The sequence below is a fragment of the Trachypithecus francoisi genome, unplaced genomic scaffold (assembly GCF_009764315.1).
Source record: "Trachypithecus francoisi isolate TF-2019V2 unplaced genomic scaffold, Tfra_2.0 Lachesis_group10, whole genome shotgun sequence".
NCBI lineage: Eukaryota > Metazoa > Chordata > Mammalia > Primates > Cercopithecidae > Trachypithecus > Trachypithecus francoisi.
Window position 1 is genome coordinate 113,343,017 of NW_022681455.1, and position 26,111 is coordinate 113,369,127.

At 41.4% G+C, this 26,111-nt stretch overlaps 1 protein-coding gene and 1 non-coding gene across 5 annotated transcripts in view; one reads left to right on the plus strand and one right to left on the minus strand.

Annotated features, from left to right (window-relative positions):
• Positions 1-26,111, plus strand: part of PHLPP2 (PH domain and leucine rich repeat protein phosphatase 2) — a 78,977-nt gene that overhangs the window by 37,593 nt on the left and 15,273 nt on the right. For 3 of the 4 annotated variants that reach the window (XM_033218891.1, XM_033218894.1, XM_033218892.1), the window contains 9 exons: positions 2,710-2,835; positions 5,430-5,584; positions 7,819-7,965; positions 8,356-8,586; positions 11,634-11,836; positions 15,278-15,338; positions 18,597-18,692; positions 20,678-20,833; positions 23,665-23,865. In XM_033218891.1, the coding sequence (XP_033074782.1) occupies positions 2,710-2,835; positions 5,430-5,584; positions 7,819-7,965; positions 8,356-8,586; positions 11,634-11,836; positions 15,278-15,338; positions 18,597-18,692; positions 20,678-20,833; positions 23,665-23,865 (1,376 nt within the window). The remainder of the gene's footprint in view (positions 1-2,709; positions 2,836-5,429; positions 5,585-7,818; positions 7,966-8,355; positions 8,587-11,633; positions 11,837-15,277; positions 15,339-18,596; positions 18,693-20,677; positions 20,834-23,664; positions 23,866-26,111) is intronic. The other variant, XM_033218893.1, reaches the window with a different exon arrangement.
• Positions 21,799-21,905, minus strand: LOC117088824. Its single transcript, XR_004439354.1, has one exon. It is a non-coding gene; the product is annotated as a U6 spliceosomal RNA (small nuclear RNA).

Sequence of the window (26,111 nt, forward strand, 5' to 3'; positions counted from 1 at the left end):
ATTTTTTGTAAAATTAAACATATGCTTTTCAAATGACCCTGCAATTCTGTTTCTAGTTTTTTATCCAAAATAAATGAACATATGTTCTTACAAAGACTTGTACATGAGTGTTCATAGCAGCTTTATTCATAATGGCCAAAAACTAGAAACAACTTAAATGTTCATTGACTTGTGAATTGATAAACAAATGTGATGTATCTATACCAGGAAATACTGCTAAGCAAAAAAAAAAAAAAAAAAAGGAAAGAACTGCTAATACAGGAACAAGGATAAATCTTTTTTTTTTTTTTTTTTTTTTTTGAGGCGGAGTCTCGCTCTGTCGCCTGGACTGGAGTGCAGTGGCCGGATCTCAGCTCACTGCAAGCTCCGCCTCCCGGGTTTATGCCATTCTCCTGCCTCAGCCTCCTGAGTAGCTGGGACTATAGGCGCCCGCCACCTCGCCCGGCTAGTTTTTTGTATTTTTTAGTAGAGATGGGGTTTCACCATGTTAGCCAGGATGGTCTCGATCTCCTGACGTCGTGATCCGCCTGTCTCGGCCTCCCAAAGTGCTGGGATTACAGGCTTGAGCCACCGTGCCCGGCCAAGGATAAATCTTGAAAGTATAATTCTGAGTGAAAGAAGCCAGATACAAAAGTCTATTTATTGAATTATTCCATTTATATGAAATTCTGAAAAAGGCAAAAAATTGTAGGATTAGAAAATAGATCAGTGGTTGCCAGGGCATGGTGGTGAGGGGGCATGGTGGAGAGGGAAGTTTGGGGGCCATGGGGTTGCACACTGTATTTATTCATTTATAAAAACTCATGAAATTGGTTATTTATAATCAGTGAATTAAAAAAAAAAAATCAAGGCCAGGCGTGGCACAGTGGCTGACACCTGTAATCCTAGCACTTTGGGAGGCTCAGGCAGGAGAATTACTTGAGTCCACGAGTTCAAGACCAGCCTGGGCAACATAAGTGGGATTCTGTCTCTACCAAAAAATGAAAATTTAGCCAGGAACGGTGGCAGACACTTGTAGTCCTAGCTACTCAGGAAGCTAAGGCAGGAGGATCACTTGAACCTGTAAACTTGAGGCTGCACTGAGCCATGATCACGCCATTGTACTCCAGCCTGGGTGAAGCATGACCTGTCTCAAAAAAAGAAAAACCAGTGAATTTTATTTTAGGTTAGACCTCAATAAAGCTAATCCCCAGAAAGACTTTTTTGTGTGTGTATTTGAGACGGAGTCTCACTGTGTCACCCAGGCTGGAGTACAGTGGCACGATCTCGGCTCACTGCAACCTCCGCCTCCTGGGTTCAAGCAGTTCTCCTGCTTCAGCCTACCAAGTAGCTGGGCCAAAAGGACTTTAATGCAAAAAGCATTAGTAGGGATAAAGAGACTCATTACAAAATGATAAAAGGAACATTTCACCATGAATATTTAATAATTCTAAAGTTATACATATGTAAATATAATATCAATGTCTATAATACAGAGATTAAAATAATTACTCCAGGAGGTTGACAAATTATAGTGAGATTTACAGATCTTTCTCAGTGTTTGACATTATATGATTCTCTGTACTTTTCTGTGTCAAGCATTCCAAAATATTTAAAAGATTATGCTAAAACAATCAGTATCTATTCTTCATTTCAATAATATTCTTTATGTTGACACAGACTCATTCAGTTGCAGTGATTTGTTGCTAATGAAAAATGGTTATGTTGTATCACAATTTAATATTGTGAAAATTATTTAATTTTAATTAATCTTTTTAATATTCTCTTTTCTCAAAGTATTTTGTTTCTGCCGCTTGGTTCAATCTTTAGTTGGCAAAGAAACGTAATGTAAGTTTCCATCTGATTTGCCAAGCTATGACATAACAAGTGAGATACTAGACAAAAAGATGTAAATGGTTCCGTAACTATAAAAAGACTGCTTCCTTATCAAAGCTATATGGGTTGAGTTGTTGGGATTTGGGGGAGAATTTCTTTTTTTTTTGAGACATAGTCTCACACTGTCACCCAGGCTGGTATGCAGTGGCACACTCTTGGCTTACTGCAACCTCTGCCTCCTGGGTTCAAGCGATTCTCCTGCCTCAGCCTCCCTAGTAGCTAGAATTACAGGAGCCCGCAACCACACCTGGCTAATTTTTTGTATTTTTACTAGAAAAGGGGTTTCACTGTGTTGACCAGGCTGCTCTCGAACTCCTGACCTCGTGATCCCCCCGCCTTGGCCTCCCAAAGTGCTGGGATTAGGTGTGAGCCACCACGCCAGGCCGATAATTTCTTTAAGGAGCTGTTTTTGTGTTGTGAATTCCTGCCACCCCTCCAAATAGGAATGGGGGAGGTTTTTGCCTCTTTTCTCAAGCCTAGTAAAAGAGATTTGAATTGGACTGAAGGGGACTTGGTAAGAGTTCCATGCAGTAAGGGGGACATAGCAGACTGGTATCCTGCTTCCTGACCAGCAAGTTCTAAGGACGCGAGGTGCTACCCAGCTGCTGGTGATAGAGCAAAAGCACAGCCAATGTGTTGGGATCATTGTGTACTCCTTGGGTGCGTTCATGTGTGACCCATTGGCAGATGGAGGGGGACAAGCGGGGAGAGAGAAAAAATAAAAAGTAACTCTATTTTTAAAAATTCAGTTGTTCGTCTTGTGATTGCCTTTTGCTTTTTGACTAGGATTTTTTTTTTTTAGTGGTTCTGGTTTTCTCCCCTCCTCTTCTTCAGATAGAAGAAGTGAAGCGACGGCAGTACTCCCTTGCTTTCAGCTCAGCAGGAGCCCAAGCTCAGACCTATCATGTCAGCTTCGAGACTTTGGCTGAGTACCAGCGATGGCAACGGCAAGCATCCAAGGTGAAAAGTGGTAGGATGTTCTGATGTGTAGATAAGAATAGAGAACCCCATGCCGGGCGCAGTGGCTCATGTCTGTAATCCCAGCACTTTGGGATGCCGAGGCAGGCTGATCACCTGAGGTCAGGAGTTCGAGACCAGCCTGACCAATATGGTGAAACCCTGTCTCTACTAAAACACAAAAAATTAGCCAGGCGTGGTGGCGCGCACCTGTAGTCCCAGCTACTCAGAAGGCTGAGGCAGGAGAATCGCTTGAACCTGGGAGGCAGAGGTTGCAGTGAGCCGACGTAGCGCCACAGCATTCCAGCCTGTGACAGAGCAAGACTCCATCTCAAAAAAAAAAAAAAAAAATAGAGTACCCCAAGAGAAATGTATTTTGAAACTGATGGCCGGGTGCAGTGGCTCATGCATGTAATCCCAGCACTTTGGGAGGCTGAGGCAGGTGGATCACCTGAGTTCAGGAGTTCGAGACCAGCCTGACCAACATGGAGTAATCCCATCTCTATAAAAATACACAATTAGCCGGGCGTGGTGGTGCATACCTGTAATTCCAGCTACTCGGGAAGCTGAGGTAGGAGAATCACTTGAACCCAGGAGGTGGAGGTTGCAGTCAGCCAAGATTGTGCCATTGCACACTCTAGCCTGGGAAACAAGAGCAAAAGTCCGTCTCAAAAAAAAGCAACTGAACTTATTCCCAAGATGGCAAATTATAATGGTAGCAAATTATAATTTTTAATTTCCTTTCTAGGCCTTTCCTGAGTATGTAGTGAGTAAAATCATGGAATTCCACCAGGTCTTTAACTTATTTGTATATGCATAGTACAAAATGCTGTCAAAAATGTTTGCAGGTGCATTTTCCTCTGTACTGTCTCTGGGAGGTAGGGCCTTAGAAGGAATTAAGACACAAAGAGATTTGACCCTTGAAGGAACTGAGAAACAATGAGATTTAAATGACCTTCCCTCGACCGTAGTAGCCAGTGATAGATGGATGCATTCCATAGCTTGTGTCCCAGTGTTTCTCGGTCTGCATATGTTCAGAACAGCCTTGGTGAACCACTTTAAGTGTGCAGTTATTGATGATGGGACAGTGACCTCTAATGCTGTCACAAACCATTATCCCTATATGCCAAGGATAATTAGTCTTTCAACATCATTTCTGCTCTTTAGCCTTTAAAGAACAATAAAGTGTATTGTGATTTCCAGATTCTCTTTTTCTTCTAGCTGTCTTTGCAGGATTTTGTATAAGAGATTGTTATAGTATAAGGACATACCATCGAAACATGAATGACTTCCTTTTTTTTTTTTTTGGGAGATGGAGTCTTACTGTCACCCAGGCTGGAATACAATGGTACAGTCTTGGCTCACTGCAACCTTTGTTTCCCGGGTTCAAGCAGGTCTCCTGCCTCAGCCTCTGGAGTAGCTGGGATTACAGGTGTGTGCCATCACGCCCAGCTAATCTTTGTATTTTTAGTAGAGACAGAGTTTCACCATGTTGACCAGGCTGGTCTCGAACTCCTGACCTCACGTGATCTGCCCACCTTGGCCTCCCAAAGTGCTGGGATTATGGTGTGAGCCACCATGCCCAGTCATGAATGACTTTTCTAGTGATATATTGTTTCTTTTTTTAGATCAATTTTTATAACCCATATTATATTAGCATACTGTTATAGAACTATAAAGCTTGTTTTGATTTTATTATTTTATAGTTATATTGTGTTGGCTATAAAATCTGCTCTGAATAAAACTGGTCCCAGTTTTAAGTGGCTATTCCATTCTTCTGCCCTTTTAAAGAGAAGTTAATTTTTTTTAGTGTCTTTTGCGTGTTTAGCAGTGTGCTGTGTGCTTGGTTATTTACTTTTATCCTCAAAGCAGATGAAGAAACTGCTAATAAGTAGCAGAGCTAGTGTGGCTACAAAAGGCCATGTCTTTTCATATCACACTGCCTCTTAAAGTTTTTTCCAGTTATTTCGAATCATCTTAAGATAACTCCTTGCGGCCAGGTGCTGTGAAATCAGGCCTGTAATCCCAGCACCTTGGGAGGCCGAAGAGGGTGGATTAACTGAGGTCAGGAGTTCGAGACCAGCCTGGCCAACATGATGAAACCGTCTCTACTAAAAAAAAAAAAAATTAGCCTGGCCTGGTGGCACATACCTGTAATCACCGCTACTTGGGAGGCTGAGGCAGGAGAATTGCTTGAGCCCAGGAGACGGAGGATGCAGTAAGCCGAGATCATGGCACTGCACTCCAGCCTGGCTGACAGAGCAAGACTGTGTCTCAAACAAACAAACAAACAAACAAAAAGATTACTTCTTGCATGAAGTGTTAACTTTCCATCTTCAATGATATGTGTTTTTCTTTTTTTACCTTGTACTTACAGAGACTTTATAACTTGTACCCTTGTTTTTCAAGTAGCTTATGGTTTTAGGAAAAAGTAAAAATTAACTGGTATTTATAAATGAATAATTGGATCTTATTGCCTTTTTATTTTTTCCTGTCTTTTTAATTAGTGTCTTTTTGTGTAAATGCCATTCCATTCTTTGCTGGTTGATAGACATCCAGTACTAGCTCAGAAAGCTCTTCTCTTTGACGTTATTCAGGTGGTGTCTCAGCGAATCAGTACCGTGGATCTCTCGTGTTACAGCCTCGAGGAGGTTCCTGAGCATCTCTTCTATAGTCAAGATATTACCTACCTCAACTTGCGACACAACTTCATGCAGTTAGAAAGACCCGGAGGCCTTGACACACTCTACAAGTATGTGGAGAATGGGTTTCCAGACCTGTTACAATCAACTCATCATCAGTATCTTATGACTTCTACCTGGTACCATTGGATGTATATTCTAAAATTTCCCCTCCCTTTTGAAGAGGAAGTAAAAATTTTTATTCACAGAGTTCTCCTACCTGCCCTTTCCCCCCATAAAAGAGAAGATTGATGTAAATGTTCTGTGAGCTTCTGTTGATCTGGGTAATCTTTTCACGTAAATCATTGACACTGATGCGTGATCTCCCTCCAAGTTACATCAAGAGATTTAGTATATGGGAAATTTTTGAATTAGAAGTATAAAATTTAACTAACGTAAAGGAGATAGGCCTAATTATAAGAATTTCACTCTGAGAGACAAGGCTGTATCTTCCCTTTGTACCTTCCACTGCCAACTCTTAAGTGTTTAGTCGGCTGTGATGCTTCTCTCTTCTAATACAGGAACCGTTGTATCCCTACAGTGCTATGACCTACTTGTTATTCCATCTCCTTTATTAAAATATATACCCCATTCCCACCCTCCACTCATCCCACCTCACTCCTCCACTTAAAAATGGACGCAGTGAATAAATATGTGTTGTAAGTAATTGTCTGGGCTTCTGCAAGAGAAGGTAGAAATTGGAAATTAAAGCATTCAAAGTGATTTAAATTAGACAGTGACTAAAAAGATAATATACGTTAAAATTACATATTTTACATCCTTCCTTAAGAGCTAAGTCCAGAGTAATGTCCAGAAAATGTTGTGTTTTGTTATCTCATCTGATAATTGTTTTAGAAAGTTTTTCAAGTGTAAGCATCTACTTAGTAATGAGGTAGTTATTTTAATAATATTGGCTTGTAAAAATGAAAACAAGCAATAATTTTAAGGAAGTTGGTTTCTAGCATTTCTTTGTGAGTTGCTATGAAAAAGAAGTAGTCCAGTTTGAGGGCTGAATCATAAATTCTGAATTTAAAGCACCAAGCCAAAGGAATAATCAGCAATCACGGTTAGGTCATCTGAAAATCACAAGTTGAAAATTTGAAAAAGAGAAGCATTAGAGTGAGGTACTGGCCGGGCGCGGTGGCTCAAGCCTGTAATCCCAGCACTTTGGGAGGCCGAGACAGGCGGATCACGAGGTCAGGAGATCGAGACCATCCTGGCTAACATGGTGAAACCCCATCTCTACTGAAAAAAAAATACAAAAACACTAGCCGGGCGAGGTGGCGGCGCCTGTAGTCCCAGCTACTCGGGAGGCTGAGGCAGGAGAATGGCGGGAGCCTGGGAGGCGGAGCTTGCAGTGAGCCGAGATCCAGCCACTGCACTCCAGCCTGGGCGACAGAGCGAGACTCCGTCTCAAAAAAAAAAAAAAAAAAAAAAAAAAAAAAAAAAAAAAAGGTGAGGTACCAGGGATTCATATCTAGAAGCAGGTGATTGATCATCATCATGGACAACATCTCAGCCTTACCATCTTGTACTTGTGTAATAACAAAACATCCTACTCCCTAGTGGAATTAGCAGAGTCTCTCATAAAAAGTTCTTGCTAATGAAACCTTTAACATCTTAATTATAATACAATGGATATCAAGAAGAAACCCAAGAGATCCATTTTATAACAGTGCTATCTCTAGGTAAGACAATATAGATACTTCTACTTCCATGAACAAAATAGAAGCACTAAAAATTACTATTTTGTGTATCTGGTCACATAATGGTAAAATGCTGTCACATTCATTATTTTCAAGCTCTAACTGGTTTATTCATTTTATGTGACATTTGAGCCCACATAATTTCAGTATGAAAAAAAGAAGTTGCTTATTAAAAATGGGATTTGATCTACATATTTGTTAGCTATTGCTCTATGAGTTGATTAATTCTTGCAAGACTTTTGTTTATTACATGTAGAAATTTAATAATGGAAAAATTTCAAGCATATCAAGTATGATGAAATACAAAAGAATTATACCAGCATGAGCTGTTCTTCAAGATTGTCTACCTTTTTAAGGAGAAAAGAGAGCTCCTGTAATGCTAGACCTGGTTTCCTTCATCACATGGACTGTGCATTAGTCATCTTGGTGTCCTCTGTCCCCACTCAATGTTTGATGTGTAGCAAGTGCTCAATAAGTATTTTTGGAATAAATTCTATTAGACGTTGAAAATAGATTATCAAAGGCCATTGATTTCCCTTGTAAAGATATAGTAATAGATGTATTGAAATGCAATATCCATTTTTGCCTTTGCTCTTTAGATTTTCTCAACTGAAGGGCCTGAACTTGTCCCATAATAAACTTGGGTTGTTTCCTATATTGTTATGTGAGATCTCTACCCTTACCGAGCTCAACCTTTCCTGTAATGGATTTCGTGACCTACCAAGTCAAATTGGCAATCTGCTAAAGTAAGTAACTTTTACTAGATTCATCTTTTCCCTTGCAGGATAAGGAACTTGCCTGGGGTTTGGAATGAAGGTAGTACCATGAGCTCTTGCAGTGAAATAAATCGTGTATTTACTAGGATTCTAGTCAGCAGCAGTTTTTGACATCATAGATCTACCTGCCTATAGCAGGGACTGATCCCTCAGCTTCAACAGCAGAGGTCTTAACTCTTTTGATGTTGGGGTGACCATTTGTGTAAGTCATCTATTAAGTCTGTATAGATGGAGAGTTAGGACACTACTATTTTTGGATTGATAATTAATTAGTGACATAGATCAGAATCCCGAACTCTGATTCTATGCATTCCGGTGAAACCTTCCATAAAGTAGACTTGTTTTATTTTCTTCCTATAGTCTTCAAACCCTCTGTCTTGATGGCAACTTTCTGACTACTTTACCTGAAGAATTGGGAAATCTACAACAGCTTTCCTCCTTGGGAATTTCCTTCAACAACTTTAGTCAAATTCCTGAGACTTATGAGAAACTCACTATGTTAGATAAAGTGGTTATGGCAGGAAATTGCCTGGAAGTCCTGAACTTAGGGGTGCTGAATAGGATGAACCATATCAAGCATGTGGATTTAAGGTAAGGTTATTCTTTACCACAGCTTCCTTTAAATTGACTCTGTTGGACCTTTATGTCTTCTTTTTATGAAGATTTGTTTAAGACATTAGGGTTTTTAAAATTTTGTTGTCGTTGTTTTGAGACAAGGTCTCACTTTGTCACTCAGGCTAGAATACAGTGGCACGATCTCAGCCCACTGCAGTGTTGACCTCCTGTTCTCAGGCGATTCTCCCACCTCAGCCTCCCAAGTAGTTGGGACTTCAGGTGCGCACCACTAGGCCTGGCTAATTTTTTTTCTATTTTTAGTAGAAACGAGGTTTCACCATGTTGTGCAGGCTGGTCTCAAACTCCTGGACTTGAGCAGTCCACCCACCTCAGCCTCCCAAAGTGCTGGGATTACAGGTGTGAGCTGCCACGCCTGGCCCATAACATTAGGTATTTTGAACAATGTAGAAATGTATATTTTCAAAGGTATAGTGAGACTTTAATTATTCAGTAGCAGAGAGATTAAGGATCATGTAGTTGTACCATGTGATAGAGACTATCAAATTGCCTTTGACAGGTTATTTTTGCTTACCTTCCCATCAATGTATATTTTTTATTTTTTAAATTTTTTGTAGAGACGGAGTCTCCCTGTGTTGCCCAAGCTGGTCTTGAACTCCCTGGCTCAAGTAATCCTCCTGCCTTGGCCTCCTAAAGTGTTGGGATTATAGGTATAAGCCACTGTGCCTGACCCCTCCAACATTGTAGGAGAATTCCCATTTTCTCATATCTTTGTCAGTGTTGGCTTTTAGCATTTCTTTCTCTTTATCATCAGTCTGGTAGATTGAAACAAGTATTTCATTGTTTTTTTTTTTTTTCTTTTTTTTTTTTTTTTCTGAGACGGAGTCTTGCTCTGCCGCCCAGGCTGGAGTGCAGTGGCCAGTTCTCAGCTCACTGCAAACTCCGCCTCCCGGTTTTTCGCCATTCTCCTGCCTCAGCTTCCCGAGTAGCTGGGACTACAGGTGCCCGCCTCATTGCCTGGCTAGTTTTTTGTATTTTTTAGTAGAGACGGGGTTTCACCATATTAGCCAGGATGGTCTCGATCTCCTGACCTCGTGATCTGCCCGTCTCGGCCTCCCAAAGTGCTGGGATTAAGTATTTCATTGTTTTAATCAACATTTATTTACATAGCAGTGAGGTTGAACATCTTTTTATATGTATATTAGTAGTTTGTAGATTTCTTTTTTTTTTTTTTTTTTTTGAGGCGGAGTCTCGCTCTGTCACCCAGACTGGAGTGCAGTGACCGGATCTCGGCTCACTGCAAACTCCGCCTCCCGGGTTCACGCCATTCTCCTGCCTCAGCCTCCCGAGTAGCTGGGACTACAGGCGCCTGCCACCTCGCCCGGCTAATTTTTTGTATTTTTTAGTAGAGACAGGGTTTCACCGTGTTAGCCAGGATGGTCTCGATCTGCTGACCTCGTGATCCGCCCGTCTCGGCCTCCCAAAGTGCTGGGATTACAGGCTTGAGCCACCGCGCCCGGCCTGTAGATTTCAATAAATGACATTTTTCTGTTGAGTCATTGGGTTTCTTCTTGATATCCATTGTATTACAATTAAAATGTTAAAGGTTTCATTACTAAGAACTTTTTTTTTTTTTTTGAGACAGAGCCTCGCTCTGTCCCCCAGGCTGGAGTGCAGTGGCCGGATCTCAGCTCACTGCAAGCTCCGCCTCCCGGGTTCACACCATTCTCCTGCCTCAGCCTCCCGAGTAGCTGGGGCTATAGGCGCCCGCCACCTCGCCCGGCTATTTTTTTTTATTTTTTAGTAGAGACGGGGGTTTCACCGTGTTAGCCAGGATAGTCTCGATCTCCTGACCCAGTGATCCGCCCGTCTCGGCCTCCCAAAGTGCTGGGATTACAGGCTTGAGCCACCGCGCCCGGCCACTAAGAACTTTTTATGAGGATTTTATTTTCTAGTCATAACCTTTTCCTAATTGAAGCTGGTAAAAAGACACCTATTGGGTGTTCTGTAATTTACAGTAAACCATTGATGTACCTTGTAAAGACAGTAACAGAGAGTTTTTGTTTTTTTTAACCACACTGGAGACTTGAGAGATTTATAGAAATACAGGAAAGTGAGAACAGACCTGCATAAATTAAATCATATACTTGTACAGAAAAGAACCCAGAGGTCATTTTGTATAATTTACCTTTGAACTCTTCCATATATGTGTGTGTGTGTATATATATGTGAGAGTGTGTGTGTGTTATATATATACACACACACACAGATTATTTCCTTGTCTGTCAATTAATTTTATGTGAACCTTAGCACTAGAGATAGAGCAGGCATAGCAATAGGAGGAAGTATGGTTCCATCCTTATACTCTGGACATGGTACTGTTGTGATTGCTTTGCTACTCACTCACTCAAAAGGTTGTGTTCATCTTCCTGTTCCTTTGTCCTACTTAGTGCCCATCTGACCTTATTAGGTGTTTGGATATAAGTGTTTAACTTGTTCGTAGATATGGCCTCTTTTTTCCTTCTCTTTATTAATTTGTATATGTATTTGCCGGACTGGATTGTCTGACTTAGCTGTACCTTGAGTTATTCATCAACTGTAGTTATTTATATAGTATCTTGCAAAATGAGGCAAGTAGTGAAATTCTTAAATTGTTTAGGAAACAGAGAAAGGGAGCCGGGCACGGTGGCTCACACCTGTAATCCCAGCATTTTGGGAGGCTGAGGTGGGCAGATCATCTGAGGTTAGGAGTTCAAGCCTGGCCAACATGGTAAAACCCCATCTCTACTAAAAATACAAAAAATTAGCTGAGCATGGTGGGGTGCCTCTAATCCCAGCAACTTGGGTGGCTGAGGCAGGAGAATCACTTGAACCCGGGAGGTGGAGGTTGCAGTGAACCGAGATCACGCCTTTGCACTCCAGCCTGGGCAACACAGCGAAACTCTGTCTCAAAACAAAAACAAAAGGAAACGGAGAAAGGGATCATGCCTGTCCTATTTTTTATTCTGGTAAGCACATTTAATAGACTCTTGTTTCTGATTATTTTCTTGTTTCTGCATGTTAAGGATGAACCATTTGAAAACCATGGTTATTGAAAATCTGGAGGGAAATAAACACATCACCCATGTGGATCTGCGGGACAACCGACTGACTGACTTGGATCTTAGCTGTTTATGCAGCTTGGAACAGCTGCACTGTGAGCGGAACCAGCTGAGGGAGCTAACACTCAGTGGCTTCTCCCTTCGGACCCTCTATGCCGGTTCCAACAGTGAGTTTTCTATCCAGCCTTTTGTGTTTTCTCTTTCAGCTGTTGTCAGTGCTTTCTAAGAACAGTGGCATCTGTGGTGTTCCTCAGCCATTCGGCATGATGGGGTTTGTGGCTCATTGAGGCAAAGCTTTATCTTTTCACTTTGCTGTCAATACTTAAGTGGTTGCAGTGTGCATAAAAAGACATGGCAGGATACTTTGAGCTTTACTAATTGAGCATAATAAGAGGCATTCCACAGAGTAGTGGTGGTGGGGAGGTGGGCAAGCATGTTCAAAACAGAGCATCAATAATGGTCTAAAACGGGTTGGCAAACTATACCCCAGGATTGCATCTGGCCTGCCACCTCTTTTTGTATGGCCCATAAGGAATGGTTTTTACATTTTTCTAGTGGCTAGGTTAAAAAAAAAAGTGAAAAGGAGAATTTTGTGACTGAGCATGGGGGCTCATGCCTGTAATCCCAGCACTTTGGGAGGCCGAGGTGGGCTGATCACCTGAACTCATGAGTTTGAGATTAGCCTGGGCAACATGGCGAAACCCCATCTCTGCAAAAAATACAAAAATTAGCCAGCATGGTGGCACACCTATGCTCCTAGCTACTTGGGAGGCTGGGATGGGAGGATCACTTGAACTTGGAAGGCAGAGGTTACAGTGAGCAGAGATCGTGCCATGTGTGTTCTCATGAGAGAACTGGGTGAGACTTGAGAGACCCCCATCTCAAAAAAAGAAAGAAGAAGAATTTTGTGACATGTGAAAATTACTATGAAATTCAAGTTTCTGTGTTTCTAAATGAAGTTTTACTAGAATGCAGCCACAGTAGTTTGTTTGCATATTATTTATACATTCTTGCTCTTGTGCTACAGCAGCAGAATTTCTTGCTTGGGATATATCCCAGAGACACCCACATGTGCAAAGGAGATCTATACCAGATTGTTTATCACTTTTTGTGAGCACGAAAAAGTAGGATTTTGAGACGGAGTCTAGTTCTGTTGCCCAGGTTGGAGTGCAGTTGCCTGATCTTGGCTCACTGCAACCTCTGCCGCCCAGTTTCACATGATTCTCTTCTCTTAGCCTCCTGAGTAGCTGGGATTACAGGAGTGTGCCACCATGCCCATCTAATTCTTATATTTTTAGTAGAGACACGGTTTCACCATATTGGCCATGCCGTTCTTGAACTCCTAACCTCCAGTTAGCTGCCCACCTCAGCCTCCCAAAGGGTTGGGATTACAGGCGTGAGCCATTGCACCTGGCCTAAAAGTAGGATTTTTAATAGGAAAATGGGTAAATCAATAGTGATATATTTATACAACAGAATATTGCACAGCAGTGGAAATGAATGTACTAAAGCTTTGTATGGTAATATGGATAAATTGCAAACTTTTTTTTGAGCAAGCAAAAGTGCATAATTAAATGTATATTGTGATAGTTATATCAAAATTTAAAACACAGAAATACTGTTTTCTTAGCTATAAGTATGCTATTAGTATGAAAGAATACATAAGAGTGATGAAAACCATATTCAGGATGATGTTTACCTCTTGGTATGTGTGGTATTGTAATTATTTAAAAAAAAAAAAAGTCTGGGCTGGGCGCGGTGGCTCAAGCCTGTAATCCCAACACTTTGGGAGGCCAAAGTGGACGGATCACCTGAGATCAGGAGTTCGAGACCAGCCTGGCTAACATGGTGAAACACTGTCTCTACTAAAAATAGAAAAGATTAGCCAGGCGTGGTGGTGCGTGCCTGTAATCCCAGCTACTCGGGAGGCTGAGGCAGGAGAATTGCTTGAACCCGGGAGGTGGAGGTTGCAGTGAGCCAGGATTGCACCACTGCACTCCAGCTTGGGCAACAAGAGTGAAGCTCCGTCTCAAAAAAGAAAAAAAAAAAAAAGGTCTACAGCATACAAAGCAGAAAGTAGATTTGTTAAAAGCTATGGTAGGTGAAAGAGGGTTCATTATTTTATTCTCTTTATTTTTCTGTATCTGTAAACTAGATTATACAGATAAAAGTTGAGGAGTTCTATTTGCATTGCCTTTTATTATGTTATAGAAGCTTCAAATTGTAGCTTAGATTAATTGCTTGGTCAGAAGAGTGTTAAAACTGGTGAGTGCTGACTTACGCTGTTTATAGATGCCTGACGTAGTAAGTTCTAGCCGTGGAGATTTTTGTTATCAGGCCCATCCCTATCCTTAATGTGTCTAAAGAGTCTGAATTCCTGGCCTTACTGGAAAAGACCTCATCAACAGGCGTGCAGTCCTAAATATTTACTCTTTGTAAATATTTAAGTATTTACAAATAAATTAAATATTTTAATTGTATTTAAATACTTAAATACATAAAAACTTGCAGTTTTGATGCCTCAAAGTCAAGAACTCTGCTTTACAGAAAGAAATTATCTAAATGTGATCAGTTAGTATAGGGAAAGCACTGAACTTGACTAGTCATCAGGGATATGCAAATTGAAACTCCTATGTGGCACCACTACACACCCACCAGAATGACTAGAATGGACTAAAATTCCCAGGGGCAGCTGTTGGAGTGTAAATTGGTATAACCGCTTTGGAATACTGTTCAGTAGTATCTCCTAAGGTGAACAGAAACATACCCTGTACCTAGCAGTGCCTCTTCTAGGCTTATGCTCAAAATAAGGACTTACATTAGTTCACAAAAGACATGGACAAATATGTTCATAGAAGTACTATTCATAGTAACTGCAAACTGGAAAAGACTTACATGTCCACCAACTCTAAAATGGGCAAATAAATTGTGGTATATTCACATAAAATAATTTTATACAGGTATGGGAATGAATGAACTATAATCACATGCAACTGTATAAACAAATCCTGTAAACATACTGTGGAGTGAATGAAGCCAGAGAAATGAATTATACATACTGTGTGCATATATTTATGTAGATAGACAGAAGTAATTATACCTACTGCATGCATATATTTTTGTAGACAGGCAAAAGCAATTTGGTACTTGGTCGGGATAATGTTACCCTTGAGGGCAGTGACTGGAAGGGGAAACATGGGGCAGTTCCCAGGGAACTGGTAATGTTCTGTTTCTTGATGTGGGTGTTGGTTCCATTAGTGTGTTCAGTTTGTGAAAATTTACTGAATTGTTGCACTTTTCTGTATTTATGTTATACTTCAATTAAAAGTTAAAATATTTCCTGTTAACGTTTAACTACTGCTTAACCTTGTATAAAGGCAGTGCAGTACACAGGATTCTTCAATTAGCTGTTCCATTTGTTTTTCAAGACAAATTGGGATCAAACAGTTAGTCAAAGAGAGTTTTCAGTAGTTTTTGTCTTTAACTCATTTTAGTAGAAGACATCAGTTTTCTCTCTGGTGATTTCACTAAGCTACTTTTCCCTTGTCAGCTCTCAGTTACTTTCTTTTTTAGAGGATATCACTAACACCTGTTTGTTTATGGATTAGGGCTGACAGCAGTGAACGTCTATCCAGTACCCAGCCTACTCACTTCCTTGGATCTCTCCCGGTGAGTGTTGCTGATGAGGGTGGTACTTGTTTCTTACCATTTAAGAGATACATGTGGATTCTTTGGCAGTTTTGATGTACAAGAAGTCTTTTTTTTTTTTTTTGAGACGGAGTCTCGCTCTGTCACCCAGGCTGGAGTGTAGTGGCCGGATCCTGGCTCACTGCAAGCTCCGCCTCCCAGGTTCACGCCATTCTCCTGCCTCAGCCTCCCGAGTAGCTGGGACTACAGGCGCCCACCACCTCGCCCGGCTAGTTTTTTGTATTTTTTAGTAGAGACGGGGTTTCACCATGTTAGCCAGGGTGGTCTCGATCTCCTGACCTTGTGATCCGCCCGTCTCAGCCTCCCAAAGTGCTGGGATTACAGGCTTGAGCCACCGCGCCCGGCCCAAGAAGTCTTAAGTATTTTGAAATATTTGGATAACCTGGAAAAAGGAGAAAGGATGAGTGGATCAATAAGTTTAATAGCCTTACTGTATAAAGGAAGGATTCTCTTGAAATAGTAAGGTGTCTATGAATTACTCTTTCTTAAAGACTATAGATGTAGGATGAGATGCAAACAAAGAAGACCTGTTATCTTCATGGCACTGATTCCCGTTTTGTCAGTTGGACTCAGGTAATTCTTGATTTTTAGATAATGGGTTTTTGTTTCTTTTTGGTTTTGGTTTTGGTTTTTTGAGACGGAGTCTCACTCTGTTGCCCAGGCTGGAGTGCAGTGGCGTGATCTCGGCTCACTGCAAGCTCCGCCTCCCGGGTTCACACCATTCTCCTGCCTCAGCCTCCCGAGTAGCTGGGACTACAGGCGTCCGCCACCTCGCCTGGCTAGTTTTTTGTATTTTTAGTAGAGACAGGGTTTCACCATGTTAGCCAGTATGGTCTTGATCTCCTGACCTCGTGATCCACCCGTCTCGGCCTCCCAAAGTGCTGGGATTACAGGCGTGAGCCATTGCACCTGTCCAGATAGTGGGTTTTAAAATACTATTTATTTATTTTGTACTTCTATAACTCATATTGGTCTCATTTTTGAAGGGATATTAATTATATTCAGGATTTTATTACTCCTCTCAGTGGCCAGAAACAAACATAAATGAGGTTTGTTTTTCTTTTATTCATTTTTGACAACTGTTGGGCATTCTGGGTTCAGTGGTTGAGTTTTGCAGTCTAGTGGCGAGATGAACAATCAAACAAGCAGTGACAGGGCAGCATCCTAAGTGCTGTGAGTACAGGATGCCCAGAGCAGATCAAAGGGGCACTGGGCAGGGTCCTATGTGGTCAGGGCTGTTGTTAAGACTCAGTGAGGTGATAGATGCAGAATGCATGGGATAGTACCTGATGTGTAGTCACCCCAAGAAATACTAGCTATTGTAACCAGGTTTCTTTTTGTTGATTTCATTCCTTTATCATTATCATTTTGAGCTAATGTTTTAGACTCCATTTCTTTCTGTTTATCTTCCCAGCAAAACCCCAGCATGGATCAGTACTAAAATTTTACCTTTTCCATTGAGCTTGATTGTTGCCAAAGAAAATCACATCTGAGTAGACACCACTGCAAACTCAAAATTTCCAACTTCATCTGGAGCTTATTGGTTCTTTCTCTTGCCAGCTCCTTCCAGTGTCCTCAGCATCTACCTCCCTCAGTGTCCCCCTCCCCAGTCTCCTCCATACTGGAACTTAGCTTCTCACTTGATTGGGAAAATAGAGGCCATTGTGGGTGGTTTCCCTCAGCTTCTGAACACCCACCTTGCTTGAATTTATATAGATGCGTTTCATTCTCAGCTTCTCTCCTCTGTTCATGCCCAGTCTAGCTGTCTGTGCCTGTGACCCCTCCACTCCCACTGCCCTGGACCTTGCTCTGTTCATCCTCATTGTCCTCCTCCCTCCTCTTCCCCTTTCCCTCCTCTCGTGTGTGTGTGTGTGTGTGTGTGTGTGTGTGTGTGTGTGTTTTCAGCCTCTTTTTTCTTACTCTGTACACACACTTTATCTCTTCTGTCATAACAAAGTTCCCTTTACCTCACAACCCCCCAGCTATTGTCTTAATTCCTTTCTTCCCCGTTTTGTCCAAATTTCTCAAGAATTATGTGCATTTGTTGGCTTAGTTTCTTCAGTCTCCATCTGCTTATCCCTCTAACAACTCAGTTTAGTTCTGCTTTTATTGGAACTTTTCTATATTGACACAGTTAATCTTGCTCTCTTTTCTCCAAACATGCTTTTTCCTTGACTAGCTAATACAGTCTGATTGTCTTCATGCCACTTTGACCATGTTTCTTTTGCGTACTCTTCTTCCTCAGCTAGCCCTTTAAAGGTTGATTATCCCCAGAGTTCTCTCCTTGGTCCGCTATACTCCATTGGATGCGACCTCATTTACTCCAGTTATTTCAGCTGCACTCACATCTCCAGCCCAGGCCCTCTCCTCCGGGTGCTCCAGCATCACCAAGCTGCATGTTATTCCCCATACACGTCATGTGTTTCTTCTCTTGCCTCTGTGCTGTAGCTCATGTTGCCACCCAGTGCTTGTAATGTGCTCCTCACCTCAGGCTGTTGTATCGCACCTTCGTATTCTAACCCACATATTTCTTAGAGAGCTTGTTTTGATCCATTTTAGGTAAAGGGTTTCCTTCATTAAGGTATAGCAATATGTGTGTTTCTCTTACATAGTGCTACTTCATTCTGCCTCATTATATCACTCGATAAACCCATAGATATCTTGAGGCCTAGAGAAGCTGTCACATCTGAAAAAAAATTCTCTTTACTAAATATCTGCATAGTGCTCTACTGATTATTTGAGCTCACGTTCTAAATGGTTTGAAACTTTTCCCCCACTAGTTATCTGTTGGCTTTACTGTCTCACTTTTATTCGTTCTGTTCATTTTCCCTGGAATTTGCTTCTTTTCTTACCCAGTCATTACCTGTGGAAGTCTTAAGTCATCTTTGAAGGTTTTTGTTAATTATAATTCCTTATCTTTCCCTCATCCCATCCCAAGTGTGCTTTTTTATTGTAGGAAGCCTTTTTATCTTCTTTGAGCATACAGCATGATTGATCCAGTATTATACATTTTCAAGTACTTGTCTCTCCTCTCCCTTCTAAGTCAACAGCATTCATTGAGCACCTACTGTATTCCAGGTAATGTACCAAGGGATGCCTTGGAGACAGTGTCCGTGCCCTCAAGGGCTCACAGGCTGGTTAATGGATACGTTACAGTCTAGTGAAATGAGTTCCACTTGTCATCTTAAATGTTGCCATTTAATTATTTATTTTCTGCAGAAACCTGCTAGAGTGTGTCCCTGACTGGGCCTGTGAAGCAAAGAAGATAGAAGTATTAGATGTGAGCTATAATCTTCTCACAGAGGTTCCCATAAGGTATGTGTGCCTGAGTGCATATATTACATATATATGTATGTATGTACTAACATTTACGTGTGTGTATTTAATTTTTTTTCTAGATTTGGGTTGCCTTTTATTTGTTCGGTGAGTTTTGAGTACCTGTTGAGCATGAGGCAGTGTGATGTGCTGTAAGGAACATAGTAAAGGCTAAAGCATGGGCTTGGCTTGCAAGGAACTTAATGAGAAGATAGTATAACATATGTGGATAACTGTGATGAAATAAATATACTAAGATTGCTGTCATAGGTTGGTGACATGATAGTAATAATGGTTAATTTTTTTAGGATGAGCTGTTACAAGCTGAGCAATGTTGTAAGAACATCACTTTTGTGATCTTACCTAATCCTTTAAAAACCTTATTATATATTTAATAGGTACTCTTATCTTCATCTTAGAAATGAGGAAAGTAAAGCTTAGAGCAGTTAGGTAACTTGTTGAAGGTTGCGTTTAACCAGGAAGTGATGGGAGCTGGCATTTGAAGGTAGTCTTTCTTTTTGGGAGGCGGGGGTGGAGGACGGAGACAGGGTCTCATTCTGTCACCCAGGCTGGAGTGCAGTGGCACAATCACTGCTCACTGCAGCATCAACCTGCTGGGCTCAGGTGATTCTCTGGCCTCAGCGCCCCCCTCCCAATAGCTGGGACTGTGGGTGCACACCACCACACCCAGGTAATTTTTGTATTTTTAGTCGAGACGAGGCTTTGCCATGTTGGCCACACTGGTCTCAAACTCCTGGGCTCAAACGATGGGCCCATCTCAGCCTCCCAAAGTGCTGGGATTACAGGCATGAGCCACCACACCTGGCCTTGGATATAGTCACTTTTACTGCAGAGCTTTCACTCTTAATCACTACACTCTATAAATTAAATGGAGAAAATCAGAATAAATTTGAATAATTAGGGAATGTTTCATAGAGAAGATGGCATTTGAATTGACCCTTACCAGATGATGGGATTTTTTTCTAAGTGGTGGGAAAAAGAGAGTGGTGCTTGGTGAAGGGGGCAGGGAATGATATATTCAAAACCATTGAGGTATAAAATATATGGTTATTACCTATGGAGTCTTTAAAATTAAACTACAGGCATTTAACATAGTAAATATGAACATAATCTTTGGAGTCAAAACTTAATTCAAGTCCAGACTTTACTATTTACTATGCAGTGTAAAATCTTAGGCAAATCAAAGTTACCAAACCTTTCTGAATGAACTTCATTTTAATGAACTTCATTGTTAAGTGGCTTAGCACGTTTTAAGCACTCAATAAATAGTAGTTTTTATTGTAGTGAAATGTTATGAATTTATTCACAAGATGTGTTAATATACTGAATTTTTGGTGCTGCTTAGACTTAAAATCTAAGTTGATTTATTCTAAAAATTGCCTTTTTAGTTTAGATCTTCTCTGTGCTGTTTGCCTTTATTAATTCACCTTTTCGGCCGGGCGCGGTGGCTCAAGCCTGTAATCCCAGCACTTTGGGAGGCCGAGACGGGCGGATCACGAGGTCAGGAGATCGAGACCATCCTGGCTAACACGGTGAAACTCCGTCTCTACTAAAGATACAAAAACTAGCCGGGCGAGGTGGCGGGCGCCTGTAGTCCCAGCTACTCGGGAGGCTGAGGCAGGAGAATGGCGTAAACCCGGGAGGCGGAGCTTGCAGTGAGCTGAGATCCGGCCACTGCACTCCAGCTCCAGTCCGGGCGACAGAGCAAGACTCCGTCTCAAAAAAAAAAAAAAAAAAAAAAAAATTCACCTTTTCTCAGAATGACCTTAATGACTTCCTGGTGGGTGGTAGGTAAACATATGGTCATAGCTGCTTTCTTGGCTCAGGCACTTGTCAGTGAGTATACAGTCTAGGAGAATATGTTTCTGTAAGTTAACTGAGTTCAGTTAAATGGGTCAGGACAGCCTCAGAAAGAATGAGTTAACTAAGTTTTTTATTTGTTTGTTTGTATGTTTCCCCCCTAGAATTCTGAGTAGCTTGAGTCTTAGAAAACTGATGCTGGGACACAATCACATGCAAAACCTCCCAACACTGGTAGAGCACATCCCCCTCGAGGTGTTGGATCTTCAGCATAATGCACTCACGAGGCTGCCAGACACCCTCTTCTCCAAGGCCTTAAAGTAAGTACCATAGGATTTTTTTTGGAAGAGCAGAATCATTGGCTGAACAAACTGCAGTAACTTATCATTAAAGTGACCTTTGGAACTGTACAGAGAGTTTACCTATAGTCCAACTATGGGTAGAGACTTATTTGCAATTTTTATGAAACAAAATATGACACTGTTTTATGAGGCAGTAATTCCTAGTTGAAATAACTGTCAAATCCTTAAAGAGGTTTCTGTGTTGTAAACAATTTCGGAAAGGTTGAGAAAATTCAGGCTTTCATCTCTGAAAACGAATACAGTTGTGGTATTTAAAGATAAATAACATTCTGCTGTGGCTTTTTTGGGCAATTTAGAGCTTTTGCATTGGAGAGAAAAGGACATACCACTAAAGTTAATTTGGTTTTTGCTTCTAGCTTTACCAGACTGCCTTTGAATTACAGTCTTTATGTGCAAGCTTTTTGGGTACTTTTTGAAAACTGTATTTACAGATAATGTACTTCAAAAAGGTGTCATTTGCCTTCCCACTATAAATTAACAAATAGATGACATGTCTTCCTATTTTAGGCCTGTAATCAGGTTTACGTAATGTGTATATCACCTTTAAGTGAAAGCTAGTTTTATGGGGTTGGTTTGTTTTTGTGGGGTTTGTTTTTTTTTTTTTTTTTTTTTTTTAGAGACATGGTTTCACTCTGTCACTCGGGCCGGAGTGCATTGGTGCAATCATAGCTCACTGCAGCCTTGACCTCCTGGGTCTAAGTGATCCTTCCTCCTTAGCCTTCTGAGTAGTTGGGAACACAGTCGTGCACCACCACACCTGGCTAATTTTATTTTTTGTAGAGACAGGGTTTCACCATTTTGTTCAGGCTGGTCTCAAACTCCTAGACTCAAGTGATCTGCCTGCCTTGGCCTTTCAAAAGTGTTGGGATTAACAGGCATGAGCCACTGCACCCAACCTGAAAACTAGTTTTTTGGGTTTTTTTTCAAATATGGAATGGTTCACAAATTTGCGTGTTATTCTTGCTCAGAGTCCTTGCTAATCTTCTCTATATCGTTCCAGTTTTAGTATATGTGCTGCCAAAGCGAGCACTGAAAACTGGTTTTTAATTATATTTTTCTACAACATGGAGAAGGCAATATTGTTTTCAATTTAGAAATGGAGAAAACAGAGATGAACAGTAGTAAATGAACAGGAGACGTAAAAAACTGTTCAGCCCACAGTTGTCTGGCTTGTTCTGTCTTTAGCGGCTTATACATCTCTTAATGCATAATACAGTTGGTTGCATATTCTTCAGAATAAAATCTCTGGAAATTCTAAAAAGTATTTAAAGGAAATTTTCTTTATGTAACATTTATATGGCGTCTTGATGCAGTTGTTAATCTACAAATGTTTGTTAGCGATGCATAATGCTGCATTTGGTCCTCATGATAGTCTGAATAAAATTAGTTTACAACCTTAGAATCTGTAGTGAGTAACTTAGCTGTAGTGAACTGTCAGTGGTATTTATTTAATGCTAACTCTGGACAGAGCTTTGTTGAGACCACAACACAAGCAGACACACAGTACCTGCCATTAGCTTAAAAGCTAATTTGTTATGTAAAACTTATATTTCAATATAAAAAGCGAATTAGGGATTATGGATCATACAACATGAAGAAGACCTGAGAACACACAAGTTTAATAATAATAGCTGCCTTTTATTGAGAATGTTCTGGACCGGGCGCGGTGGCTCACACCTGTAATCCCAGCACTTTGGGAGGCCAAGGCAGGCAGATCACGAGGTCAGGAGATGGAGACCATACTGGCTAACACGGTGAAACCCCGTCTCTACTAAAAATACAAAAAATCAGCCGGGCGTGGTGGCGGGCGCCTGTAGTCCCAGCTGCTCAGGAGGCTGAGGCAGGAGAGTGGCGTGAACCTGGGAGGCGGAGCTTGCAGTGAGCCGAGATCGCGCCACTGTACTCCAGCCTGGGTGACAGAGTGAGACTCTGTCTCAAAAAAAAAAAAAAAGAATGTTCTGTATATACCAAATACTATGTTAGGCGAATCTTTAAATTATTCCATGTTTTGTCTATTAGATTGGCAAAGATTAAAATGGATTTGTAATATTCAGTGTTGACAGTTGACAAATGTGTGGCAAACTGGCATTCTTAATAGTCTTCTTGTGGAAGTATAATTTCTTTTTTTTTTTTTTTTTGAGACATAGTCTAGCTCTGTCACCAGGCTGGAGTGCAGTGGTATGATCTCGGCTCACTGCAACCTCCACCTCCTGGTTTCAAGCAATTCTCCTGCCTCAGCCTCCTGAGTAGCTGGGATTACAGGAGTATTCCACCACGCCCAGCTAATTTTTTTATTTTTTATTTTTTTAGTAGAGACAGGGTTTCACCATGTTGGCCAGGATGGTCTTGATCTCTTGACCTTGTGATCTGCCCACCTTGGCCTCCCAAAGTGCTGGGATTACAGGCGTGAGCCACCGGGCCCATCCCAGACAAAAGTTTTTCTAAATGGTGTATTCGTAGTTCAGAAATATGTGAACATGATGTTCAGCAACATCCTTTCAGTAGGCAGTTTGACAGTAAAAGGTGAAGTTAGGTTAGAATTAGGCACTCCAGAAGCCTGGGAAAACAACCAGGCTTGTACTTTTTTCTCTCTACTTGGTTTGCATGAATTGAGTAAAAGGAACTTTGGGTTGGATAGGATCAATTAGAGAAAAACTACTTGGAGAATGTTTTTTTTTTTTTCCATTTGGGAGCTTGGAATGGCAGCATTCCATACTGAGGTGACATGATGGTTTCTATATAGGAAGGCAACAAATGAAGGAGGTGATGATCTGTGTGTGTTCTGTCAGTCTCAGATACTTGAATGCATCTGCAAATAGTCTGGAGTCTTTACCATCTGCCTGCACTGGCGAGGACAGTTTGAGTATGTTGCAGCTGCTTTATCTGACCAACAATCTCCTGACGGATCAGTGCATACCTGTCCTGGTGGGGCACCCGCACCTGCGAATCTTGCACCTTGCAAACAATCAGTTACAGACCTTTCCTGCAAGGTAAAATGAATGCAGACTTTGTTCATTTCAAATACACAACGTTAATTCTACATTTGTCAGAAAAAACATAGCCATCTGACTATGACTCTTTGTTTACGTTGACTGACTTACAGATGCTATGATTTTACTAGTTGAGTGGCAAAATCTCATCTTAATAGTTAGTACCCCTTTGCTAAATATCAGTAACCAGGAAAATTGGTTAAAATGTGTTTTATTTTTAGTTGTGACTACTTAATTATGGTCTAATAATCTAGAAAAGTACAGGCTTATGAAACAAATTCTGAAGACAATTTTTTCTTTTCTCTTGTCAGCATTGTTTTATAAAATACTGTTATTTATTCATAGTACAAAAATGGAATGCTTACTGTATGTCAAGTATTGTGTAACAGTTACAGTCTCTGTCCTCTAGGAATGTACAGTCAAATTGGGGAAATAAACAAGTGGATAGGCAGTTGCAGTGCAGTCTAAGAAAGGTAGGGTGTTTGGCCGGGAGTGGTGGCTCACGCCTGTAATCCCAATACTTTGGGAAACCAAGGCAGGCGGATCACAGGTTCGTGAGTTTGAGACCAGCCAGGGCAATATGGTGAAACCCTGTCTCTACTAAAAATACAAAAAAATTAGCCATACGTGGTGGCACATGCCTGTAATCACAGCTGTTCAGGAGGCTGAGGCAGGAGAATTGCTTGAACCCTGGAGGCAGAGGTTGCAGTGAGCCAAGATTGTGCCACTGCACTCCAGCCTGGGCGACAGAGTGAGACACTGTCTCAAAAAATTACTAAATAAATAAAATAAATAAATAGAAAGGCAGGGTGTTGAAGAAGATTGCATGTCACGTTGCACAGAACCAGGGGATGGGGTTAGGCTCCCTGAAGGAAGAGGTGAATCGTAGTTAGCCAGGCTACACCTATAAGAACACGTAAGAAAGATGTTTAATGCTGTCAAAGTTTGAGACAGTGTGAGTGAATAAGTAAATACCTTTCAAAATACATTTGGTTAAAACAGCAACTTTAGAACTTTTTTTTTTTTTTTTTTTTTGAGACGGAGTCTTGCTCTGTCACCCATGCTGGAGTGCTGTGGCCGGATCTCAGCTCACTGCAAGCTCCGCCTCCCGGGTTCACGCCATTCTCCTGCCTCAGCCTCCCGGGTAGCTGGGACTACAGGCGCCGCCACCTCGCCCGGCTAGTATTTTGTAGTTTTTAGCAGAGACGGGGTTTTACCGTGTTAGCCAGGATGGTCTCGATCTCCTGACCTCGTGATCCCCCCATCTCGGCCTCCCAAAGTGCTGGGATTACAGGCTTGAGCCACCGCGCCTGGCCTAGAACTTTTTTTTTTTAAGAGATGGGATCTCATTACGTTGTCCAGGCTGGTCTCAAACTCCTGGGCTGAAGTGATTCTCCTACCTCTGCCTCTCAAATACCTGAGACTGCAGACGCATGCCACCATGACCAGCTAAAACTTGGAAAATTTAACACCAGAAAAATCTATGCCATGAAAGTAGTCATTAAAAATAATATTTTCAAAAACTAAGAACATGAGGCAATGACATTTGATATTAATAATTTTTGATGAAATTATATATATGTAAATTATAAAATTTTAATTTTTATGTACATTTACCATTTACAAAGTGAGATAGAGCTTAAGAAAATACACAGGAGAAACTTGATTGCAGTTCAGGTGATTCTCCTGCCTCAGCCTTCCAAGGAGATGGGACTACAGGCATGCACTGCCACACCCAACTAATTTTTTTTTTTTTTTTTTTTTTTTTTTTTTGAGATGGAGTCTTGCTCTGTTGGCCAGCTAGAGTGCTGTGGTGCGGTCTGAGCTCACTGCAACCTCTGCCTCCCAGGTTCAAGTGATTCTCCTGCCTCAGCCTCCCAAGTAGCAGGGATTACAGGCATGTGCCACCACACCCAGCTAATTTTTTGTATTTTTGTAGAGACAAGGTTCCACCATGTTGACCAGGCTGGTCTCGAATTCTTGGCCTCGTGATCCATCCGCCTTGTCCTCTCAATGTATTGGGATTACAGGTGTGAGCCACTGCGTCCAGCCCATACCTGACTAATTTTTTAATCAAAAACTTGTAGAGGCCAGGTGTGGCGGCTCACACCTGTAATCCCAGCACTTTGGCAGGGCGAGGCAGGCGGATCACGAGGTCAAGAGATCAAGACCAGCCTGGCCAACATGGTGAAACCCTGTATCTACTAAAAATACAAAAATTAGCCAGGCGTTGTGGTGGGTGCCTG